Source organism: Cyanistes caeruleus, chromosome 1, assembly GCF_971803275.1.
Source record: "Cyanistes caeruleus chromosome 1, bCyaCae1.hap1.1, whole genome shotgun sequence".
In the NCBI taxonomy this organism is placed as follows: domain Eukaryota; kingdom Metazoa; phylum Chordata; class Aves; order Passeriformes; family Paridae; genus Cyanistes; species Cyanistes caeruleus.
In genome coordinates, this window is record NC_141701.1 from 27,506,961 (window position 1) to 27,529,399 (window position 22,439).

Consider the following 22,439-nt stretch of genomic DNA (forward strand, 5'->3'; position numbering starts at 1 on the left):
TTGGCGGCTCCCGCGTCACGGCCCCGTGTGACGTCACGCAGCCGCCGCCATGGGCAAGAGCCGCGGCGCGGCCGGCAAGGGCGGCAGCGTGTTCCGCATCGCCCGCAGCGGCGTCCTCAGGGCCAAGGCCAAGGGCAAGGCGCGGCCCGTCACCTCCGGGCTGAAGCAGGTGAGTGCCGCGGTGGGAGGAGGCGCTGGCCGGGCTGCGGCAGTGCCCCACCACGGGCAGCACCCCGGCCCTGCTGCGGCGCCCGCCGGAGGCCTCGGCCCGGCGGGGTTTCCTCCCCTTCGACCTCGCTGCGCGGCGGAGCAAGCCTCGGGACTGATTAAATCGAGCTGGTTTAGGGGCAGTGTGCGTCCGGGCACAAAATAGCAAAGCGCACGATTTTCACCCGGAAATTAGGTTTGTGTGTGAATGTATCGTCTGCAGAAAGAGAAGCACAAAAAATTCATTTGGCTAATCTGCAGGCATATGCCACAGAAGGCATCCGGCTGTGCTTGAGGGGTGCCGGGAAGTGTCTGGTGATATCTCGCCTTGTCCTCGGGAACGCGATGCTGCGGGGCGCGTCAGCAGCAGTTCAGCGAGTTCGCGTTCACTGGGCTGCATTCACAGCGTCGCCGAGGGTGTAATTCAGGGTACAGATTAACAAAACGCCTTGGTCCAAACCGGGCGTAGTTACCACGACTAATAAGGGGAAGTCCTGCTCCTTTCCATCACGTTCCTCGTCCCAGGAAGGGATCCCTCTGCCAGGCTCTGGGCTATATTCCCACAGCTCTCCTTGATGCTGGCTCAGGAATTCTGCCCACTAGGTGACTCAACTTGCTAAATCAGCGGCAAAAGCCATTAAAAATACATTTTGCATTTTTATGTGCTGGGTTGGTGAGCTGAACAAACTTAACTATGAATGAATGAATGCAAAGAGAAGCATTTTGGTGGGGAAGAACCAGAAAGGATGGAGCCTTTTCTGATTCAGTAGCTGTTTATTTGCCTCAGCTGTCAAGTAAAACTGTCAGTGTGATACAGTGAACAGACCCTAGGAGTGTGCACTGCTGGATGTTTTGCTCTTAATTCCTCTCTGCCCCTTTTTTGCACCTTACATGGGCTGTGATGCTCTATAGATGCTTCTGTGAGCAATTTAACATACTAAAGCAATGGAAAAACAAAGACGCAGAAATAATGTTGGTATTTTTGTGTCTTTAGAGGAGCACAGCTCAGAGGAGAGGCAGAGTGGGTCATGGAGCAGGGAGCAGTGCAGGGGAAGAGGCATGGAGGTGATCTAACCAAGAGATTTCCAGTTGTGAGCAGCGAGTATGGTATATGGAATATGGTATCTTCTCAAACCCTGCCTCCAGCCTGAGCTGTGTGTTCTGCAAGAGTTCAGCTGTCCCTATAGAAAAGCCTCTGTTCATAAAAACAATAGAGGCAGATTGTGGTTTATTTTTTCCACTTGATGCAGTTGCAGTCTGCTGGACAGACATAAGTAAATGGCTCTTAAAAAAAAGGCTATTTCAGATTTTCTCCAGCAAGCCAGAGCCACTTGACAAATTAATCTGGTGGACAGACAGGAATGTAACAAACTTTAGAAAAAAACATTTCATGTTGCTGGCATCACATGTCCTCGTAGTCTAGACAGTTCTTTGTAATAAAGGGAGAAACAGGTTTAAAATCATATTCATGAAAAGTCAGTAGCTTATTAGGAGTAAAATTTTATTCTCTGTGTTTGAAGCTGTATTCTTTAAAGCATTAAGCCTTTGGGCTTAATGTAATTTACTTACCATTAAGCAGTATAGGAAGATGCTCAGAAAAAAAAGAATTGCTAAAATACATTAATTCATTAATAGCTGAAAGCCCTTTGTAATTGTTCAGACAACTTTTGATGTAGATACCCGTGGTAGCTATAGAGCCTCTTTCTGTGGAGGAGTCCTACCTGAGTACCTGAGGATATCACGTATTAAAACATAACCTTCTAAAACCCCTGTGAAGCTGGAAGATGGTGACAAGCCCTGATTGAACACATGGTCTTAGTACATCATATTCCAACAGTTCATCCACTCTGATCAGAGCTGGAAGCTGGGACTGTATTTCTCCAGTCACTGTCACAGTTGAAGTGTTCATCTGAGTAGACCTGTTTTATCAGCCTCATTGCCACTGCTTTCAGAATTACTGTTACTGTATACATGCTCTGAAATTATGGAAATGAATACGTGTAACCATTAACAGTTTGCTTTTGCCTGTTTAAATTGCTAAGAGGTGAATTACAGGAGTAGCCTTTGAAATAGCAGTAGGTACCCTGAAATTTGGGGGTGCTTGAAGACTTATGTGTGTGCTTCTGGAATGTTTGCAGTGTAATTACCTGGCTATGCTCCAGTTCCAGACTTTGGAAGCAGCAGGTGCTAGGGCTGAGATCAACTGAACCTTACTTTGCTCAGTGGTGAGAGTTTATGCCCTCTTGCATCCATCCTGCTCCTGTACCACAAACAGCTGTCCCCAGAGTTCAACACATGACCATATTCTAGTGCTTCCTCTTTGAAACCAAAATCTTCGATGAAGTAACTTACAAAGGCAGACTGAGGCTAAAAGAGAGGCTGAGGTGCCCAGAGATACACATTCTACTCTGCTACAGTTGCAGAATTTTTTTAAACACTGTGGCAAAACCTTGGTGTTGGTGTTGGCCAGACCTGTAATGTGGAACAATTAGGATGCAAAGTGTGATGATGAAAGGTAAGCTTCTGGAAGAAATTCAAAATAGTAAAATCATTTACAAATTGTATTTGGTTTGAGGGGCTACAGGCACAGCTTCTCTAAAAAACTGCTAGAAGCTTCCCTCATGTCTGAAAGCGCCAGTGCCAGCTGACTTCAGAATGGATACACTGCTGGCAAAGGCAGAGCCCATCAGGCACTCGCAGTGCCTCTGGGATGATGTAGTTAAGAAACACACCAACAGCAGTCAGAACAGAGGAATGAGAATTTTTGAAAGAAACTGCCCTGAAGACACCAAGGTCGGTGTAGGAGGGAGGAGGAAATGTTCCAGGTGTCAGAGCTGAGATTGCTCTGCAGCATTTGTTTGACAACAAATGAAATTAATTTTCCCCAAGTTGAGTCTGTTCTGCCCATGATGGCAACTGATCTCTCCCTGCCTTTATCTGTACCCATGAACCTTTCATTTTATTTCTTGTCCAGCTGAGGAAGGCAGTGGTGGAGCAGCTTTGGTGGGCACCTGGTATCCAGCCAGGGTCAGTCCACCACAGAGATGAAGGAAGGAACCCTTCCTGGGACTTAACTCCAGCTGAGAGCTGAAGGTGGTGTAGCAGGGCCTGGGAAGCCTCACTTTTGTTTTCTGTGTTCTTTCTGGATCACTATGGGCTTCCATTCCAATAGAGCAAGTTTAACTCTTTAATTTTGATTTTATTAGTACACAGCACATAGTACACAATACACAGATAACCTAATGAAGTAACAGACAAAACATATTGTAACATGTAACAATGGATCTATAACAACTGCAAAAAATGGGGCAATTTCACATCAGTGGAATTTTTGTTAAATATACCAATGTGTGTTTTTCTCTCTCCCAGATAAACATTAAAAATGCTGAAAAAGTTAGCACAATAAATAAAGCATTTGCTGAAGTTCAGAAAGAAATCCAACAGCTATCAAAAGGTACCACAGCAGAACCTCAGAAGACTCAGCAGGTAATTTCCCTTTGTAGAAATCTGAGGAGAATTAAAATAATGTGTATGTTTAAAGCATTATATATAATGTGTCTCCAGGACTGCAAGCAGTCATTTGGTCAGAATGTGGTGCTGGTAACATCAAGGTGCTGAGTTCAACCCCCTAAGGGCCATTTCCTTAAAAGTTGATGATCCTTGTGGGTCCCTTCCACCTCAGAATATTCTGTGAATTCATGCAATTGCTTTAGAGTCCCAGTTTTATGAATTTCATTTGTGTGGTAATGCTGAAATCTGGTTACCATGTTCAAATTCTATATAACTACTACAGTGGAGACAGAAGACGTGGGCAGCCATGCTGAAGCACACTTCAAAAGCATATTTTAAAATTACGTTCTAGCTGATTTCTAATTGTTTTTTTAAGTTAGTCCCAGCTTCATCGTCTTGATTTGAAACTCATGTCCACATGAATAGACAAAGAGAGGATGAACCTGGCTGTTCCCTACCTGAAGCACCTGACAGTGCTTTGAAACAAACAGTTCTGCCTCTCTTTGTTCCCAGTTCCTAAGCCTTCATATTACTTCATCAGGACCAACATCTGAAACATCAATTTCTGTAGTAGAGGTTTTGCCTGGAGCATTTAGGATTCAAGACAGTGTTTCTCTTGCCTTTTTCTATTTTTTTTATACAGGCCTACTTGGAGTCTTGCACAAGAATTAATTCATAAAGTTTAATTTCTGACAAGTTCCTCCATACAAACTCTTTCTGCTAACTGATGCTCTAGGCACAGTTTCAGGGAGAGAGAGCAGTGCTTCAGGATGAGATGCAGATGAATCCATCCTGGCTATTCGGGAAAGATGGAATTTGGAGAGGTGACATGAGTTGTCAGTGTGCCTGACATAATCAAGTTTCTGTACAGCTGGGACCAACTAAACAAGTGTCAAATACCTTAAGGAGAGGCTGAGGGAAAAGCGAAACAATTGACAGTGGTGCCAGTACTGGATGAAGCCAAACCAGGATTTCAAGGCAGTTGGAGCCAGTGGTCCTGTCACTGCTGGCTTGTCATTTATTTCCCAAGAATTCAGACTATACTACTGCTCCTGTGCTAGTAGGGCTCTACATGACTGCTGAATTTAATCACTCAGGCTGGAATAGTATTTTCTCCAAAGTTGCAAAAGTGTTGTTCAGAGCAGTTGTGAACTAAAAGCTGAGCTTGTCTCAGTTGGGCTGTGTGTGTTACATTACTGGTGTGACACTCCCAAAGCACAAAGCATTTTCAGATTATGTCTCAACTTCAGTGTATCCTGCAATCCCCCCAAATTATTGAAGTATGACTGCTAAATTAGCCTAAATTAAATATATAAAAGATAAATTTTCTGGGCAATGAGTATTTATTAGTTTGGGTATTTTGTTTTTTTTCAAGCAGAATAAAAAGAAATTATTTTCTGCATTAAACTGAAACTCCTTTTTTTTCCCAGGTTTCCACAAATCTGGGAGAGGAACCAGCAAATGTGGATGCTGCCACAAACCTATTATCTCAGTTGTAATGCAAAATGGACAACGAAGGGGTTGCAAGAAATAGAAGACCATAAATACTGTTGTCTTTGTTTGCACAATTTTATTAAAAAAATCTTGTTAATATACAAGTATTGGCACACTTTAATACAAACTACAAACAGACCTTTCCTATCATCTAGGAAAGTGGAATGTCAGAAGTCAGTGTGAGAAACTTAAAGTGCTAAAACAGAAGGCACTTCACAAAATTGGTTCACTGAAACAACTTACATAACTCAAACTGGTACCCTTCACTTTTCAACTTGGCAGTGAAAGCTTCAAAATCGTTTGAAAAGTTAAAAAAGAATATTGAAAGCTTCTTGGCAGTAAAGCTTCAAAGAAAATGCTGTTAACTGTGAGCAAGAAGCCTAATCATTTTTTAAAAAATTATCAAAAGGCTATAAAGTATTTTTGCTTTTCTTACTGAAGAAAGCCCCAAACAATTGGCTTAGACAGGAAAACACTCAAGTGAAAAAGTGCCAGAATTTTTCATAAGAGCCCTTTTTTTCTTGTTCTTGAATTTGTTTTGTGAAGTAAAGGAAGCAAAAGGAAATATACTCCCAGAGTCAGTGAACTAAGAAGTTATACATTCATTATTCAAATACTTAGGTTATGAAGAAGTCTAGAATGTTACAGTTAGAGGTAGATAAGTAGTCTGCTTGACACAATATCTAATAATTTAGTATCTGCACATCAAAGAGATCACAGACTCCTTCATTGTCATCCAGGTTAAAGTTGTAGTCATCTCCGGGAGTAGGAGAGAGTCGTAAGAGAGGAAAAACTGTAAAGCAGGAATAGTTTAGTTTAAATTAAAACACTTTTGGAAAAATCAGCCCTATCATAATTCAGTATGTTTGTCATCAGGGTTAGTCTTAATAATTTAAATAGTCTTGATAATCTGACAAGCTCACTGGGAAACATGGTGAAAACCTGTACTGCATTCAAACTAAGGCAGTAAGTGATTTATCTATCATTTTTTCCTTGGTATTTTAAGTCTGCTGAAGAGGAGTCATAGCTGTGGAAAATAGGTTTAATTTCTTCTGCAGCAATGGAGTTCCTGAGGAGCTTTTGAAAACTTTAACCAGAAGGCCATAATTTATATTCCTTTGTCTTGGTACAATACTGCATGTATCAGCCTTCAAATAAGTAAGGAATTTAGCATTATCTCTATTTTTACAGAAGGGAAATGGAAGCTAGCAGTTTGTCTGTGCACTGCATTTCAAGGATGGACTCAAAACTGTCTTTGAGGGAGAAATGCAAGTAGAAAAGTCTCAGCCCTCACTCTGCACTGTAGGAGCTCTTAACACAGTGTACATGAGCTGGGCATACCATCCCTATTCCAGAAGTGGAGGCTGTTTCCATGTTAACCACATACTGGCATGTTCACAGAATCTCATCTTGCCCCTTGGATCTTACAACCACACCTCTTTCTGGATGAGCCCTGAGGTGTCTGCTTGAGGGGCAGATATTACAGGCCTTACAGAACAGAGGGTAAAAGGAACAAAGCAAGTTGAGTTCACCTCCTTGCCTGGCACCTCAGAGAGAGTGGCAGAGAGGTAGCGAGCACATGAATTCTATAGTAGCTGTGTTTCAGTGCTACGCCCGTATGGCCAAAGAAGTGCAAGAACAGAAATGGGTGACATTTGTTCTATTAGTGTACCACAGCTGGACATGTATCAGTCTGCATCCAGAACTATGTTCTGAAATATGTACTCCAAGCACCTGCACAAAGCTTTAGGCGGAACAGAATTAAACCAGATTTATTTTTTTTAAGGCAGCACACTAGGTATCAGCTTGTTCTTTGTCCCTAAATTAAGTACTGGTGGGTTATTCATGCATGTAAGTGCTTGTTGGATTAAAGTTTTCATATTTTGATTGTTAAATAAAACTGTTGCAGGTAATAGAAAGGGGAGCAAAGACAGGAGTGACAGAGGAGGCAACACGGGAAAGTAGTTTCATACTGACTCTTGGCATCAGATTTAGCAGATGCATTCTAAATGCTGTATACACAAAAACCATGCTGCTACTTGTGATTATTAGAAAGGATGCTAAATACTTACCATCAGAAGACATGAGTTCATCAATAATATCTCCACTGATACTTCCTGTGAAAGACGGGAGCACATGCTTTATGTATGCAGGGTTTTTTAATATGTGTTTATAGCAGTCAACACATTCTTTGCATTAAAACACTGAAGCCGAGTACACCATGGCTTGTGCAGTGTAGGAACTGCAGAGATAGTATGCCATGTATGTGTAAAGTATCTTTATATCTCTCAGTTTCCCTCCCCCTGTACATTTTTCCCACTTATCTCTTAAAATCCAAGAGCCATATACAACATGAAGCTTATTTGGTGGTAAAGAAACTAATTTGCTCAAAAGTGGTATGCTCCCCAGAACTGGCTCAGTGGCTTCATTGGAAGATAGAGACTTGTTTTTTCCCCTGTGTAACTCATTGGTCATTTGGTCACAAAGAGAAGGGCTCAGGGAACCAGTGAAATATTTAAACAGGAACCCTACCTGCAGGCTCCTCCATCTTTGCAATGTCAAATGAGTTTGGCTTGAGAATACAGTTGACATCCAGAGGCAGCAAGCTCTGGTAGTCACTGGAGCTGGCTGAGGCTTGGGCACTGTCTCCAGACAGGCTGGGGTAGAGCTCTGGCTCCGGAAGGCTGGAGTAAGGGGCTGTGGGGGCTGTGCTGTCCCCCTGGGCACTGCCATCTATACAGACAGGAAGGTATGTTACAAGTCTGTTACAGTGAAACAGAACACACAGCGCCTGTCCCCTTTTGAGGAGAACATGGCCAATGTCTCGCATCAGGTGAGAGGAGTCTTCCCCTTCCACAGTCACAATTTAATTAACTGTCAATTAATTAAAGGTTAATAAATGAAGGAATGCAGTTGTAATACAGCATTTTCTTAATTATTTTCCTATTGCCTATTTATTTACTATTACTGTGAAAAAAATACCTGATATTCAGGCAGCCTCTTACTGTGACTATGTGGAAGAAGGTAAACAACCCTGTGGTACAATAGCTGGTACTGGCGCCTGTATTATCAGTCTCATTTAAAAGTACACGTTCAAATCATATTCTCCGTCAAGAGGTTTGCAATTTTGTTCCGTAATGCATTCTGGAGAAGGACCTCAGAATAATTAACAGGATTACATCCAAAACCTGTTCAGTGTAAGATGGTAAAATGTGAGGGAAGCATCTGTTTCACCAGACAAGAGGAAGAGGTGTCTGTAACCTGAGAACTGTTACTAAGCCCCTGGAGTAGTTTTTTAATGGACAGCTGCTACCCTGTGCAAATTCTTGATCTTTCCTTTGTCTGCCACCTTTCTTAACAGTTTCTTTTTTCCCTCCAGCTGCCTTCCTCCCTCACCCATCAGAGGTAGGAAAACCCCATGATCCACCTGATGGTGTGTCCACAACTGCTGTTTTCGGTAACTCCTGTCCTTGGTTTGGGTCATGTTGTGGGGGATTTGGAGGAACTGCAGCCGGTTTAATTGGAGTCGCTGGAGTTGCAGGCTGAGACGAGGGCTGTGCAAGGTCATCGGGTGGAGGAACTGGAAACACCATGGGCTTGGAGGAGCTCGATTCTTTATTTATAAGCAGTACATGGATAGGTCCTGAACTACTTTTAAGATTGATCTGGTATTTCTTCTGTCTGTTCTGGTCCTGCAAAGATGATGTATTATGAAAGTTACTGTTCCTTGAGAATTTGGAACTGTACAAGTTGATGAAGACTAAGATCAGCTGTTTTAGTCCTCAACAAAAAGAAAATAAAAACAAAATCCAACATCACAGCTGCTAACTTAGCTCCTGCAGAGAACTTTACCATTGCCTGAACCGATTTCAGCAGATGGACAAAGATAGTACCATTGATCAGCTTCACGGCTCTAGCCTTGGATGCTTTTACCAATACTAGATTGTGCTTAGCCTCACTAAAAATAGCTTGTGAAATAGCTTCTCAGGTGAATTTCCACCTTCTATAAGCACATGGCTATCACGCTTCATACAGTGCTCTCTCCCAACTATGTAAACACTATTTAAAACCAAGCACTGCAACAACAACAACAACAAAAGTTAAAGATGGACAGAAGTAAATAATTTGGCCTCCTACTTTAATCTTGCCAATTTAATCCTTTTGGCTAAAATGAGATTGCAGTCCGTTTCTCTATCCAGTCTAGTACTGTGAGACTAAATCTGAATTACATCAAAACTAAATCTAAAAGGCTTTTTCATAAGAGATCCATTTTAACAATATAACAGAAACTTGACTCACAAAAGTCACTGAGTTCTCAAGAGAATTCATGACAACTATGCATTATTTTGAAAGCTGCAAAATCAAGAGAGAAGAAACCTACTTGGGTATTTTGGTTTTAAAAGAAGGCAGGGTTACCATTATTCTATTTAAGTGTACAAACCCCACTTATTCCTGTCCGGCCTCGCTCTTCTAAACTGAAAAAATCCTAATCCTTTCTCCCTTCCTCTTGCACATGGATAGAGACAATTCTTCTGCTCTGTTACAGCTCTTTTTTGCCACTATTGCTCTAGAACACTTAGGTAAACAAGAAAGCAGTACATACCATTTCAGGTCTAGGTACTTCTAACTGCGTACCACAAGGTGCTTGAATTGCTAGAAGTGTATCTCCTGGTTAAACAGAATTTTTTAAGAAAGTGTTAAGAGTATTTTTTGTAAGTCTTGTATCCACTCAAATGAGATTCTGGAAATTGTCTAAGGCCACTTAAAGTACTGCATAATTTAGCATATATAAACTTGTGGTAGGACATGCATAGTCCCTCTAAGATCCAAGTATATTGCATAGTATAAATCACAACATAGTATAAATTCCAACATTTAGATCATAGTTGCAAAAACCTTTTCTCACAATAGTACAAGATCCACCATGTTCTTTACCCATTTGTCTTCTAGTTGTATATATAACATAAGGTGGAAATGTTTAACTAATTCTTTTTTTCACAGAATCAAATAATCATTTAAGTTGGAAAAGGCCTCAAAGATCATCGAGTCCAACCTTTGACTGATCACAACCTTGTCAATTAGACCATAGCACTAAGTGTCATGTCTAGTTGGTTTCTGGAATACCTCCATAGATATTGACTCCACCACCTTCCTGGGTAGCCTAATCCTATGCTTAACCACCCTTTCCTGAAGAAATTTTTCCTGATGTCCAACCTGAACCCAGTGCAGCTTGAGGCCATGTCCTCTTGTCCTGTCACTGGTTGTCCAGTAGAAGAGGTACAGCTATACCACCTGCTACAGCCTCCTTTCAGGTACTTGTAGACAGTGATAAGGTCTCCCTTGAACCTCCTTTCCTCCAGGCTAAACAACCCCAGCTCCCCAGCCACTCCTCTTATGACTTCAGCTAAACCAGCTCTCTGGTCTAGCTCACCTTATGACTTTGACGAATGCTACTACAGAGATTTAACAGAAGGAAGAAGAGGTGTCAATGTTCATCTTCAGTGCCAGCACTTCCAAGTATCTGAGCTCATGGCTTCCACACCACATACAAATGGGATGTAACAGCTGTCACACTCATCTGTGGCTTACTATGTGCGTTAAAATGAGTTGGTTAAAATCAGGGGACCACAGTTACATGCACAGCACTGGCACAATACTGCAGATCACTTGTCTACCTGCACATCATTTCTTCTTTGTCCGTAACTAATCTGGGATAACACTATTCTTTCTCTGCCTCCTAAAAAACACTTCGGTGAAGTACTATGTGAGCACCACGCCAGGTGCCTCCATGTCTTGTAATGACTAACTCTTTTCAATAACAGCTAATTTTTGTTAAATTCTGCAGTAGTTTTCTAATCTTGTGTTTTTATTTAAAAAAAAAAAAAAAATCTTCCTTGTGGCAAAGAAAAGATGGTTTTGAGCCTAGCTGGAGGCTGAACAACAATCTTCCCTTGGGTCCCCCAGGACCAAGAGATGATGCCAAGGGAAGTAACCTCTGCCAGGATTTCCTGGCAATTTCTTCAAACCACCTGTACAGGAATCCTTTAGATTTAGTAGCAATGCCCCATCATTGACCTTCAGCTGGCTCCATTTATACTGCATCACAAGCTCTGTCTGGCCACAGTTGCCACCAGAAAATTACATGAAGTTTGGATCTTCCTGTTGTTTTTCTAGAGGGTTGGACCAACATGTCCTGTCTCTGGTTCCATTACTGGCCCCTGGCAAGCTGCTGAAAAGTATGAATAGCAAAAAAGACATCCAAAACCAGGACTCCAGCTGAGCTTCCATTCTATACAATCTGTGACTACAACTAGAAAATGCCAGAATTTGGTACCCATGAACATTATGAGATCTCTACTTAGTATTGATCACTGCTGAATACTTCTCAATTCAAAATATTTGCAGGAAAAAAAGTAGGTTAGATAGCAAGTTACTTTTCAATAAATCTCTCATTTTAGAAATACAGTTCAGCAACAACTTACCATTGAAGCAATTGCAGATGTCTTCATGGGTGACATAAGAAAATGTAATTTATGTCAAGGAATGTTTTTCTTAATACAATATAAAACTGGTATTTGCTGCCCTTCAGAAGTTTGTCCAAACTGAGTCTAAATTATAATGTTATTGTTAGAGTTGTAATCAAGACATTATTTTTTCAGACTTTCAGAATGGCTCATTGCAAATAATAAGTTTTGTGTTTTAAAGAAAATACCTGTATCAGCAAAGAAGGCACAAAAAGAAAAATAGTTGTGAATAGTAGATTGAATGAGAAGATTCTTTTAAAAAAGAAGAACATGTAAAATGTTGTTTTGAAGAATACAATTTACCTCGCTAATTTGAAAATACAGAATTCAAGTATGTATCAGCGATTCCCAGAATCACACAAAAATACTGCTGGGGGAATGTTGTAATTCATCTGCCATCCCATTCCTCTGCCTCCAGGCAGGATCAATCCACTGTTCAGACATTCCAGACAAATGTCTTTCCTCTTAGGCAAAACTTCCAGTGACAGACATTCCACCACCTCCCTGAGGGATCAATTCCAGTGCTAGCTCTCCCAAAAGTTTGTCCTAACATTTAACTTCAATCTCCTTTGCTAAAAAAATCATTTTAAATAAACAAGTTTCTGAACAGAAATTCCGGTAATTTTGTCCTAACATTTAACTTCAATCTCCTTTGCTAAAAAAAATCATTTTAAATAAACAAGTTTCTGAGCAGAAACTCTGGTAATTTTAAGTACTTTTCAATAGTATTATAGATAAGAAGGGCACTTTCCTGCTCCCATTCTCAGGTGTCTGTTTTACAACACATGCTTACAAGCAATGCAGCTGGAACTCTCTGGTATATTATATACAGGATTTTTTTTCCAGTTTGAAACCAAACAAGCTTCAGGACTTTCTCAACTCCATTTATCTTTGGGTGATAGCTTAATCTTTTCAAAAGAATGAAGCAACGAAAAAAAATCATGTAAAGCACTGGTAACAAAACATAAATTCAAGTTCTGGAAAGCAACATCATTAATTTCAAGTAAGACTCTAGGATTATACTATTGACTTAATAGTTACTATATATATACACTAAATTATTTTCGTGTTACCAATCACAGTCAAGGAAGTTAAAAAAATCATGTAAATAAGATTTGTATCTTCTTTTGTTGAAGCAAAACCTGAAAAAATACTTGCCTTACCTTGTTAAATGAGTTACATTATGCTTTATCATTACCTACACTATAACTGTTGATTTAATTCTAGTTCCAAAATGCACACAATTAATTTAAAAGGATATTGGTGGTTTGTAGAATCATCCATGACATTCTTGATACTTTGCTGAAGCCACAGTTTCTGCTGATCCAATTCTTTTTCTTTCAGCTCTAAATCTTCAATTTCAGCTTCCAGATACCTCAGCCTGTCTATGACTTCTTTTGTATTGCAGCCAGCACCTACTCCTCTTAAAAAGGTATAAGGATTAATGAAATCACAAGTGAAAATCTAATGCAAACATAGAATGACAATTTCTTAAGACTATTTTCAACGTTTGAAAAATCTACTGATATTCAATATGAAGAAATGAGCATTTAACTTCCCAGTAGTGTTTTGACATGAAAATGAAAATGCTTAATTTCAGATCAAATTTAGAATTTCCCTCTGCAAAAATTGATCTTCTTTTGGAATGCAGTTTTTTTCTGTTTGGCAGGGCCTATGTCCTTCCCCTATAATTCTTATTTTGAGCTTTTACCTTCAGAGACTTACGAGAAAATAGGCAGGGACTGTGGGAGGGCAGGTAGGTGGAGACAGTGTGCCCAGACACCCCTCCCATATTCATTCACGGCTGAATTTTGCAACTTCAAGTGCTAGATATAAAGTAGCACTACAAGTTTTCTGAGTTTCTCTTCTGTGTGCTTTAAACTTGATTTTATGTATCACAGACACAAGTTAGAGGGAAAACAAATACAGCTTATTTGCAACTTTATATTGCTATTTTTATTATATTTATATTTATTTTACTTCTACAACATCATATTGCTCATTGATTGGCACAATTAATTTTGCCATTAATTTTATGGTGTTATTCTAGGCAGAAGTAGAAAGAGGCAGTTTTTGTTGCTTTTCAGCATGTGAAAATTTGCAGAACTGACATAACTTACTTCCATTGAATGCTGTTTTTTGACTTCTTCTCAATGAGATCAATCCCCTCCAGAACGTTGGTGATATCATAGATCCTTCTCTTCTGCCTCACAGCAAGCGTATCAGCAGCCTGTGGAGAGAACAAGTATCAGCACCTTACATGCTGAGGGAAAGAAGTTAAAGCCCCTTTTTTGGAAAAATGCCATTTAATGTAACTTAGAAGGGGGAAATTTCCACTCTCCAAGAGCCACACAGCGTCATGAATTTGAAGTTCAGCACCTGCAGGCAGTGCTACAAAGCACAGGGAGCAGTCCCCTGGCTGAAGAGGGGAGCTCACCGGGGTTGCAAAGACCCTGGTCAGTATCTGGAGGATTTTCAGTTACATGGAAGAGCTTGCCATGCTCTTTCTGGAGGGCAGGAAAAGGTATGGAAGGCAGGCAGTGGCACCCTTGGGTGGGGCAAGCCTCTGAAGGTAAGACCATATTAAGTTTATTATTCCTTCCACTGACACTCAAGCTGTTACAGCCTTTGTTTGGATTCAGTGGTGCCAGGATACGGAACAACAGGGCTGTAATCTCACAGTGTCTGCAGGAGAGCTGCAGTATTTCAGGCCAGCATTGTCCTTGCACAAATGCCCCTCACAGGGCACAAGGGCTCACTGCATCTGTCACACTGAGCATCAGCACCCTGGCGGCTCTGCCAGGGATGTTGCTGACACACAGCCAGTGTGCAGTGCGGCTGAGGACTGTCACACCTCGCCCTCCGAGCAAAGTGTCAGGCAGAGGCAACCACTTTGTGCCTTACTTCTTTCTCTCCATGGTGACCTCTGTGTAACTGATGCAAAGAGTTAAGATAAAATAAGCAAAAGGGCTAGTCATGCCCTCCACATGAAAGCCTCCTTCAAAGGAACTCAAGTTCAAAGAATATTCACTAAAAGCAGGAAAAGCAGAGAGCAGTGTAACTCTGTAGTTACTCGGGACCCTTAAATATAATTACATGGGATTGTATGTATTAAACAAATAAAAGAAGAAAAGTAAAGAGAAGGGTAGGCAAAGACTTCTGAATTTGAACTAATGCATAAAGGCAAATTTCTACTACAGGAACATAATGATTTATTTCAGTTTTTTCCAACATCTATTAAATATAGGCTTTTTGTAAGCAGCCTACATGAAAGAAAGGTACAGCTTGAGACAACCATAACCTGGAAAGAAAACCAAATTTCTTTGCATAATAGTACCATTACCTTTTGCTACTGAAATAAAGCTGAAAGGACAAAAAGAAAGAACAGAGATTAAAAAAAATACCCTTATAGCCATGAAGTCTAAACTCTGCTCTTTCTCCTTGACAGTGATGTACCCACTAAACACTGTTTTCACTGACACCATTAGCAAAATTTATCCTTTGTATGGTCTTCAGTATGACTATTTTAAAATATTTTCTTAACTAACAAAACAAGATGCATGCAAATACATATAAATCACAGTTTAGTTCTCTCCAAGGAAACTGGCTCTTTGATCCCTTGTTTCACTTGGTATGCACCTGCTATCTTAATCTGCTATTTTTGCTGCATACATACACACTGCTTCCAAGGACTTCTAGAGAACCTTAAAAATCTAACAAGTGACAGAGTTGATGTCATTTGCACCATGCTGAACCAGCACCCCATACATCTCACAGTATTCAGTTATTCTACAAGCTGTTTACATTATTTAGTGTAAGGAATGGACAGCATACACTTAGATGCTATTTAACTTTCTGCTTTTTTTCCCCACTGCTCCACATATTGACCTAGGACTTAGTCTACCACTTATGGCTTGAGCAATGAAGAAACTGCTCTGGAGACAGATTTCATTACCTCTTGAGATTTTCCCAAAGGCCTGTCTGCAAAATATAAATGCTTTACTAATCCTAATGTATTTTCAAACTGTACTGGTAGCAAAAGATACCAATGTACATAAATTTGGAGATGTGAAACCAAAGCTTAAGATTAAAAAAAAAATAAATTAAAAAGTCACTTTTTCTGAGTGTCCAATTTCAAATGTTTCAAAGCTGAAGTAACTGTTCCACTCTAAATGCTATTGCATTTTGTATGACCAAAGCACAGCTCCCATGCAGCAGCAGATTCACCACTACCAGCTCCAGATCCCCAGGACAGGGGCTCATTTCATAGGAAAATGAACAACACAGTTACATATGTAATTGGCTTGACTAGCCCTATATACAATTCAATCACTGCTACGAAGTTCAACTATTTAAAACAAGAGTTCCAACACAAGCTGGGGCCAGTTTCCAAGCTGAGACGTTTAATCCAGACATTCACTAGCTTTCTGACCTTGTAATCTAATTAACTTTTTAGAGTTTCACAGATATTTTAAAAAGCAATTGAGAAGTTCCTCCCTGACATTCTAGCAGTTATCAGTGTGATACCTTCTGCAAGGTACATGGAACAGAAATTAAGTTCAGTCCTCTACATAAACGATTCACTAATAATTTAAATAATTAAAAGAGTTTCCTGAGACAAATCTGTTGTCAAAAACACTGTTAAAACTCATCACTTCTCAGCCTGTGTCTAGGAAGGGACATCTGCAATGATGGCCCTGCTAACAAGGGTGGACGTAGCTTCCACATTCAGAGTTCATTCATAAAATCTTTCTAATGTTAAGCTGCTGAACTGTGTCATTATTCCTAGTATCTCCTCATACTTTGATTAAGTACATATTCAAGCCATTCACGAGTGTCTCATAGACAGGTTCAGAGCTGGAAAAAAGTACCTAAGAGCAGAGCTATGGTTCTGTGTACCTTCCAGTTGTGCAGCTCCTGGAATGCAGAAAGTACACTGTTCAGCACAGGTTCAGCTGCAGGCAGGCACACATGCCCATAAAATCTGTAAAATCTAATAGACAGCCTCTTTCTTTTTCTGTGGAGTACAGCAAGTGTAAGGCAGTTATATGTCCCTGACAAGTACACTTCTAAAACGAGTAGATTTTAGAATATCTCATGTTTTGCACTGATGATCAGAAACACTACTTAACCATCATTAGAGCAGGGACTGTATTCTGCTGGTAACAAAGCTCACTTAAGAAATTAGGGCAGAAGTATTGCACACTATGAACAGCATCCATGCAGGTGGTTTATCCCTTATTCACTCATCCTGCTCTTTTTCTCTCTTCCCTGTAATTCATGGGCTGCTGCAGATAGAAATTTAGTTTTCTTTCCCTTCTGTATTATCTCTTAGTGTTTCAAACTTAATTCCATAATTATATTTCTTTATACAGGGCTATTCTGTGACAAATATGTCATTATTTTACAACAACTGTTTGATTTTAAAGTAAATGCAAAATCCAAATTTCAAGTAAAGAAAATTATCACTTCCACAATTTTTGAGATATTACCAGAGAAATGTCCAGCACTATAACATTTTCACAGCTTCCTCTTACAGCCTGCTGAACTATAATTATAGAGGTATTAAAGATCACCAGAAAACAACACAATGGACAGATTTTCCTTCTCAATTGCTACATCACAAAGCTGGAAGTCCACCTCCTTTCAAATTTTATTTTCTTTCTAGTTCTGGTTTTGCTACAGAAATACCAATCAGCAGCACAACATGGGACAGTCAATACTAGCCAGCAGGGCGCCACTTAAAGGTGTTCGCTGCATGAATTATTTCTTGGAATGCCCTGTTCCATTTCAAGACTGTCCTGTTCTTCAGTTTTCTGAGCACACTGACATAACAGGAATACACAAAATGGTCTTCATTTTTCCTTAGATATATGGCTTATTTAGGAGAAAACCAGTTACAGAAATGTATGTTCTGACTCACTGCTTATGAAAGTACCAACAATTTATGCACTGCAGTTAGTATTTACTTTCAACAAACTCTAACCTGCAATTCAGAAACCAGTCTCAGATAAGTCTTGAGTAGAAATGTCTGTGTTTGGTTCAATGCCCACTTAACTTTTCCGTGGCTATCAACCCTTTCATTCCCTCTGATTAGGCACCTTACCCACTAAAGAGAACAAGAAGTATTGTTCCACCCCACTGTACAGCCCAACTTTATTGTTGAAATCAATCTTCTTTGGCACTTTAAGCCAAGCTTTTGGGCCTGATGTCTTACAAACTGAGTATGTTTTACTTCTCAGATTGACCTGGAACATCTCTCAGGACATGACAGACAATAAAGGAAGCTGTACAACAATCCCAAAGATTTGGACATCTTCATTCTGTTTTGCTAGATAAAGAGGCAACTAATACTAAGCAGTTCATCAACTTGTCCAGACCACAGCACAACTGAATGAGGAATATAAAAGCTATTAGTGTCCCTCCCTATTCACCCTGAAGTTTCATTAGCCACAGTAACATCACCAAAGTGCATCCACTCTGAACAAGGATGCACAAATAATATCCAAGAACACCATTCACCTCCTGATGCCTATTAAGAGTAATCAAAAAATAGGTCACTTTTCCAGAAAGGACCTTAAGCAGAGCAACAAGCCAGTCTCTTGTTGCATTTTGCTGAACACCTCAGCTGTTCACGGACAACCTTACCCAGTTAGGTTAACACACCTCTGCCTCAATGCACTGCACACCCAACAGCCCAGAGGGCCCGAGCTCCTGGGCCAGAGGGCAGCACACGCCAGGGAACTGGCAGGACACAGCCCCAAGGATCCCTCCTGCAACACAGGGACCTCCTGGCACCAGGACCTCGCCAAGGTGGGCCAGTCCCAGAGCATCACTGGAGACCCTCCAGCCCCTGCAGCCCAACGTCCTCGTGCCTTGGAGGCAGCGGGCTGGCTGCAGAGCTGGGTGACAGCGATGTGTCGCTCATATGCCAATTCAGCTTCTTTCATTCACACATAATACAAAGTGTGAGGTGGCAATGGTCTGGTTTTCAACATAATTTTCTCTTACTAAAAGGAGGGGGTGGGCAAGAAAAAGGTTTAAACAGCAGTCCATACACGGAGTCAGTGCAGGGAGCAACATAAGGCAGTACAAAAAAAAATAAATCACATAATTATTAGGGCAGGAAAGGACCTCTGGAAATTATTTAGTCCAACCCCCACCAAGGTGGGGTCTCCTGGAACAGGTGCACAGGAACTCGTCCGTGTGGGTTTTGAACATCTCCAGAGAGGGAGCAGCCTGTTCCAGGGCTCTGCCACCCTTAACGTAGGAAAGTTCTTCCTCATGTCGAAGTAAAACTTCTTGTGCTTTAGTTCATGGCCACTGCTCCTTGTCCTGTCAGTGGGCATCACCAAAGTGTCTGGCACCATCCTTTTGGCAGGCACCTGTAAGATATCTATGCACTGAATAGACCTGCTCTCAGTGTTTTCCAGACTAAACAGGGCCGGCTCCCGCAGTCTCTCCTAAGAGATGCTCCAGACCTCACACCATCTCTGCAGCCCTCCGCTGGACCCTCTCCAGTAGCTCTTCTTCTACTGAGGAGCCCAGAACAGGGCATAGTAAATAAGATCACTCTCAGCAAGTTAAACTTAACGCACGGTACCACTTAACCCCTTTATAAAGAGCCGAAACGCGTATTTTAGCCGACCGCGGCGGCTGTCACCCATCACGGGGCACCCGCAGCCCGTCAGCGGCCGGGAGAGGCCCCGCGGCGCCGGGCGCTGGGGAGGGAAGAAGGCAGGAAGGAGGGAAGGCAGGAAGGAGGGAAGGCAGGAAGGCAGGAAGGAGGGAAGGCAGGAAGGAGGGAAGGCAGGAGGGAGCGGGCGGCCCTGCCCGGCCCCCGCGCTGCACCGCCCAGTTTGCAGTGCGGCGGGCCCTGTGCCCGGCCGGGCCCCGCGCTGCCCCCCCGCCCTCGCACCGCTTTGAGGTCCAGCACGCCGTCCTTGGCCTCCTGCAGCAGCGACACGAACTTGGTGGTCAGCAGCCCCAGGCTCTTCTCGTGGCGGCTGCTGCCGCCGCCCGCCGCCTCGGCCGCCGCGGCCATGCCGCCGGCGGGGCCACGTGTCGCGACCGCCGCAACGGCCCGAGCGGGAGCGCGGCCCCCGGCCCAGGCGGCGGCGGGAGGGGCGGCCCGCAGGAAGTGACGCCGCCGCCGTTGCCTGGACACCGGCGCGGTCCGGCTCGCCCCGCGGGGCCGGCCTGAGACACGGGAATTCCGCTTGGCCTGCGCGGGCCGCTCCGGGCTCTCGCTCCGGGCCCCCAGAACGGGTAGCGCAGGCCTGGAGTCGGCCAGATATGTCCCGCGAGCCTGGCTATCCCCGCCGCGATAGCTCCTGTTTCTCGTTTAGGTTAATTGTAAACGATGTTTGTCACGTCTCCCCAGGCCAGGCACGGGACGCGCTGATGATCTGGCCAGGGACACGGAATTTCGTATGCTTACCCAGTCTTTCCACTGGTGTCAAAATATACTTGGCCATAATTAAGGTACACCTCTTTCTCTCAGTTACCATCGAATAAAAGCAGAGAAGGTTTAGAGTCCCTGCTGTGCAGGAATTCCGGGGATGCCCTTGAAGAAGAGCAGACCCTCAGGTACACTGGAGCTCGGTACCCTGGTGTGCCACACTGGAGCTCTACCTGCACATGCCGTGTGTGCTTCAGGGCAACAGGGCTAACCCTCTCTCTGGACCTGAAATCACAGTCCTCCTGGTCCCAGCTAACACGAGAATTTCTTGATTCCATACTCAGTGTTGTTTGAAACAGATAATTCTTTAGTTGGGAAATGAAAACAAAGTCCAATAATGGAAGTGATTTTAAATTGTTATGATTAATGCACAAGAGCGTGCCTTGCATCTGACAAGGTTGGTGTTCACATTTTGTTTATATTTTTATTCAATTAAATTTATTTATTTTATCAAGTTATATTTTTCAATCATGCTGTGTTGAAATTTATCCTTGTGAAAAGGTAAATTCGGTATAGCTTTCACCTGCACCATGTCTTTATTATTTTACCATTTTGAGGGTAAAAATAATTTAAACATTTATTAAAAAGCTTTAAGGAAGCCATGTAATCATAAAGAGCATAAACAATGCCAAAGACAGAGTAATCTGCAAGAAAAACAAATGTTCCAAGCCCTACTAAGACATGCATGTTCCCAAGTACTGTAATATGAAATTCCTGAATGAAGAACAAGGGCTAGAAAGAATTAATGTTAAAAATGTTAACAACTCCCTATGATGAAATCAGAAAATAAGTTTCAGAACAATGATTTTGGAGTTAAAACTCAGGAGATATTAAGAAATTGAATCAAGGTAAGAATAAGTTCTTGTAACTTCCTGGTGCGTTCCAGGTATTCAATTACTTCACCCAAAGTGTAGCTTGGTCAAACAATAAGCAAAGAAAAAAAGAAGTGCCCCTGGAAACAGTTGATCAACGTGACAGAAAAGGACTCTGAAGTAGTGCAAGTTTTCTGCACTAATGATATCCGTGAAAACACTATTGACCAGCTTTCCAGGTGAGTATTTCCCTCACATACTGTGGATGGGGTATATAGAGCACAAGAGTAAGAAATAATATTTCTGCCTATAGAGAACTGATGGAGTTCTTACACCCTGCTAACTATTACCACTATTTATTAATTTTTACACGTTATGGACCAAAGGCACAGACTCCAAGCAAACAGTCCTTAACAGCTCCCTCCTACCTTAGCTGAGAGTACCACAGTGCAGACATCTCCCCATTAGTGCTGATGGCTCACTCCTGGTGTTTCCATGGCTCAGGTATGGGAACTCGATGCGGGAGTCAGAGATGAAGCAGGTGCCTGCTTTCTGTCCCCTCCACAAATTTGGAATTTTACCTTTTTATAAGACCGTGCAATCTCTAGATAATTTTCAGCCCTACACACCTCCCCCTGTGTGAAGCAGAGTGGGGTTGTTTTCCCAGCCTGTTGCAGATGCCTCATTCAGTTGTTGGGCTGCCTTTTTTTTTATTTTGCTTTGCAACTGTTAGTTCCATTCTTAAAGCAAAGAGTCTGTTCCCAGATTTCAAGGTTGTGCTTTGTCAAAGACTAGTCATTGATGATCAGGATGTTGTTTGTGCTGCCACGGCCTCTGCCTTCAACTTGTGCCCATGTTTTCAATGCCTTTTTCATCCCCCACGCTTAAGCTGCACCTCATATCAAGAAGCAGCTGGTATCAAGCTCTGGTTCACACAAACTTTAATTAAATTGATAACAAAACTAGCAGGCCTCACACAGTTGCCCAAAGGCCAGGGGTTTTTACTAGCACTAAGTACTTTTTCGGGGCTGCTGGGCACCAAAATGCCCCATCAGTTACACTGTGCCAGTGTGCCGAAGCCTGGGTTCTGAACCCAGATGGTGAATCGGCTCAGGGCTGCTGTGGTCACCGGAGCAACAGGTGGCACAAGGGCACGGAGGAATAGCTCCACCTGGTGACCCAGCGGTCCCCGTGATTTCACTGCTCACGGCTCTCTTCACTAGAGCAGCATGAAAATGCTTCAGAGGATGGGGTAGTTCAGGAACAGTTTCGGGGCTTCTGAGAACGAGCAAATGAAGTAAATGCCTGAGTACAGTGGAGATGGTAAAGCCTTCACCATGAAATAACAATATATTAACATAAGCCTTATGTTTTGCTTCTGTAAGAAGCTCTTAGGTTATTATCTTTTCTATTTCAAAAGCCTGTAGGAAG

At 42.1% G+C, this 22,439-nt stretch overlaps 2 protein-coding genes across 3 annotated transcripts; one reads left to right on the forward strand and one right to left on the reverse strand.

The window, feature by feature from the left end:
* Window positions 1–17: 17 nt before the first annotated feature.
* On the forward strand, window positions 18–5,315 carry RBIS (ribosomal biogenesis factor). Its single transcript, XM_086883747.1, has 3 exons — window positions 18–169; window positions 3,577–3,693; window positions 5,148–5,315. The coding sequence occupies exons 1-3, from the start codon at window positions 50–52 to the stop codon at window positions 5,214–5,216; spliced, it is 306 nt and encodes a 101-aa protein (XP_086739873.1). The 5' UTR covers window positions 18–49; the 3' UTR covers window positions 5,217–5,315.
* Window positions 5,273–21,794, reverse strand: E2F5 (E2F transcription factor 5). Of its 2 annotated transcripts, none has more exons than XM_086883734.1 (9): window positions 21,437–21,794; window positions 13,856–13,965; window positions 12,997–13,158; window positions 11,694–11,737; window positions 9,815–9,879; window positions 8,639–8,903; window positions 7,744–7,944; window positions 7,284–7,328; window positions 5,273–6,004 (listed from the first exon to the last, which is right to left on the reverse strand). In XM_086883734.1, exons 3-9 carry the CDS (start codon window positions 13,017–13,019, stop codon window positions 5,895–5,897), a joined length of 753 nt encoding a protein of 250 aa, XP_086739860.1. In that variant the 5' UTR covers window positions 13,020–13,158; window positions 13,856–13,965; window positions 21,437–21,794; the 3' UTR covers window positions 5,273–5,894. The 2 variants fall into 2 exon arrangements, with proteins under 2 accessions (XP_086739860.1, XP_086739850.1); XM_086883724.1 differs by lacking the exon at window positions 21,437–21,794 and adding an exon at window positions 19,654–19,871.
* Window positions 21,795–22,439: the final 645 nt, after the last annotated feature.

Bases quoted from the DNA above. Each gene is read 5' to 3' on its own strand.
- RBIS (XM_086883747.1), top strand. From the start codon at position 50: ATGGGCAAGAGCCGCGGCGCGGCCGGCAAGGGCGGCAGCGTGTTCCGC. The intron at 170-3,576 runs GTGAGTGCCGCG...TCTCTCTCCCAG, and splicing joins TCACCTCCGGGCTGAAGCAG to ATAAACATTAAAAATGCTGA. The intron at 3,694-5,147 runs GTAATTTCCCTT...TTTTTTTCCCAG, and splicing joins AACCTCAGAAGACTCAGCAG to GTTTCCACAAATCTGGGAGA.
- E2F5 (XM_086883724.1), bottom strand. From the start codon at position 19,779: ATGGCCGCGGCGGCCGAGGCGGCGGGCGGCGGCAGCAGCCGCCACGAG. The intron at 8,904-9,814 runs GTATGTACTGCT...TCATCTTTGCAG, and splicing joins AAGTACCTAGACCTGAAATG to GACCAGAACAGACAGAAGAA. The intron at 7,329-7,743 runs GTAGGGTTCCTG...CGTCTTTCACAG, and splicing joins AAAGATGGAGGAGCCTGCAG to GAAGTATCAGTGGAGATATT.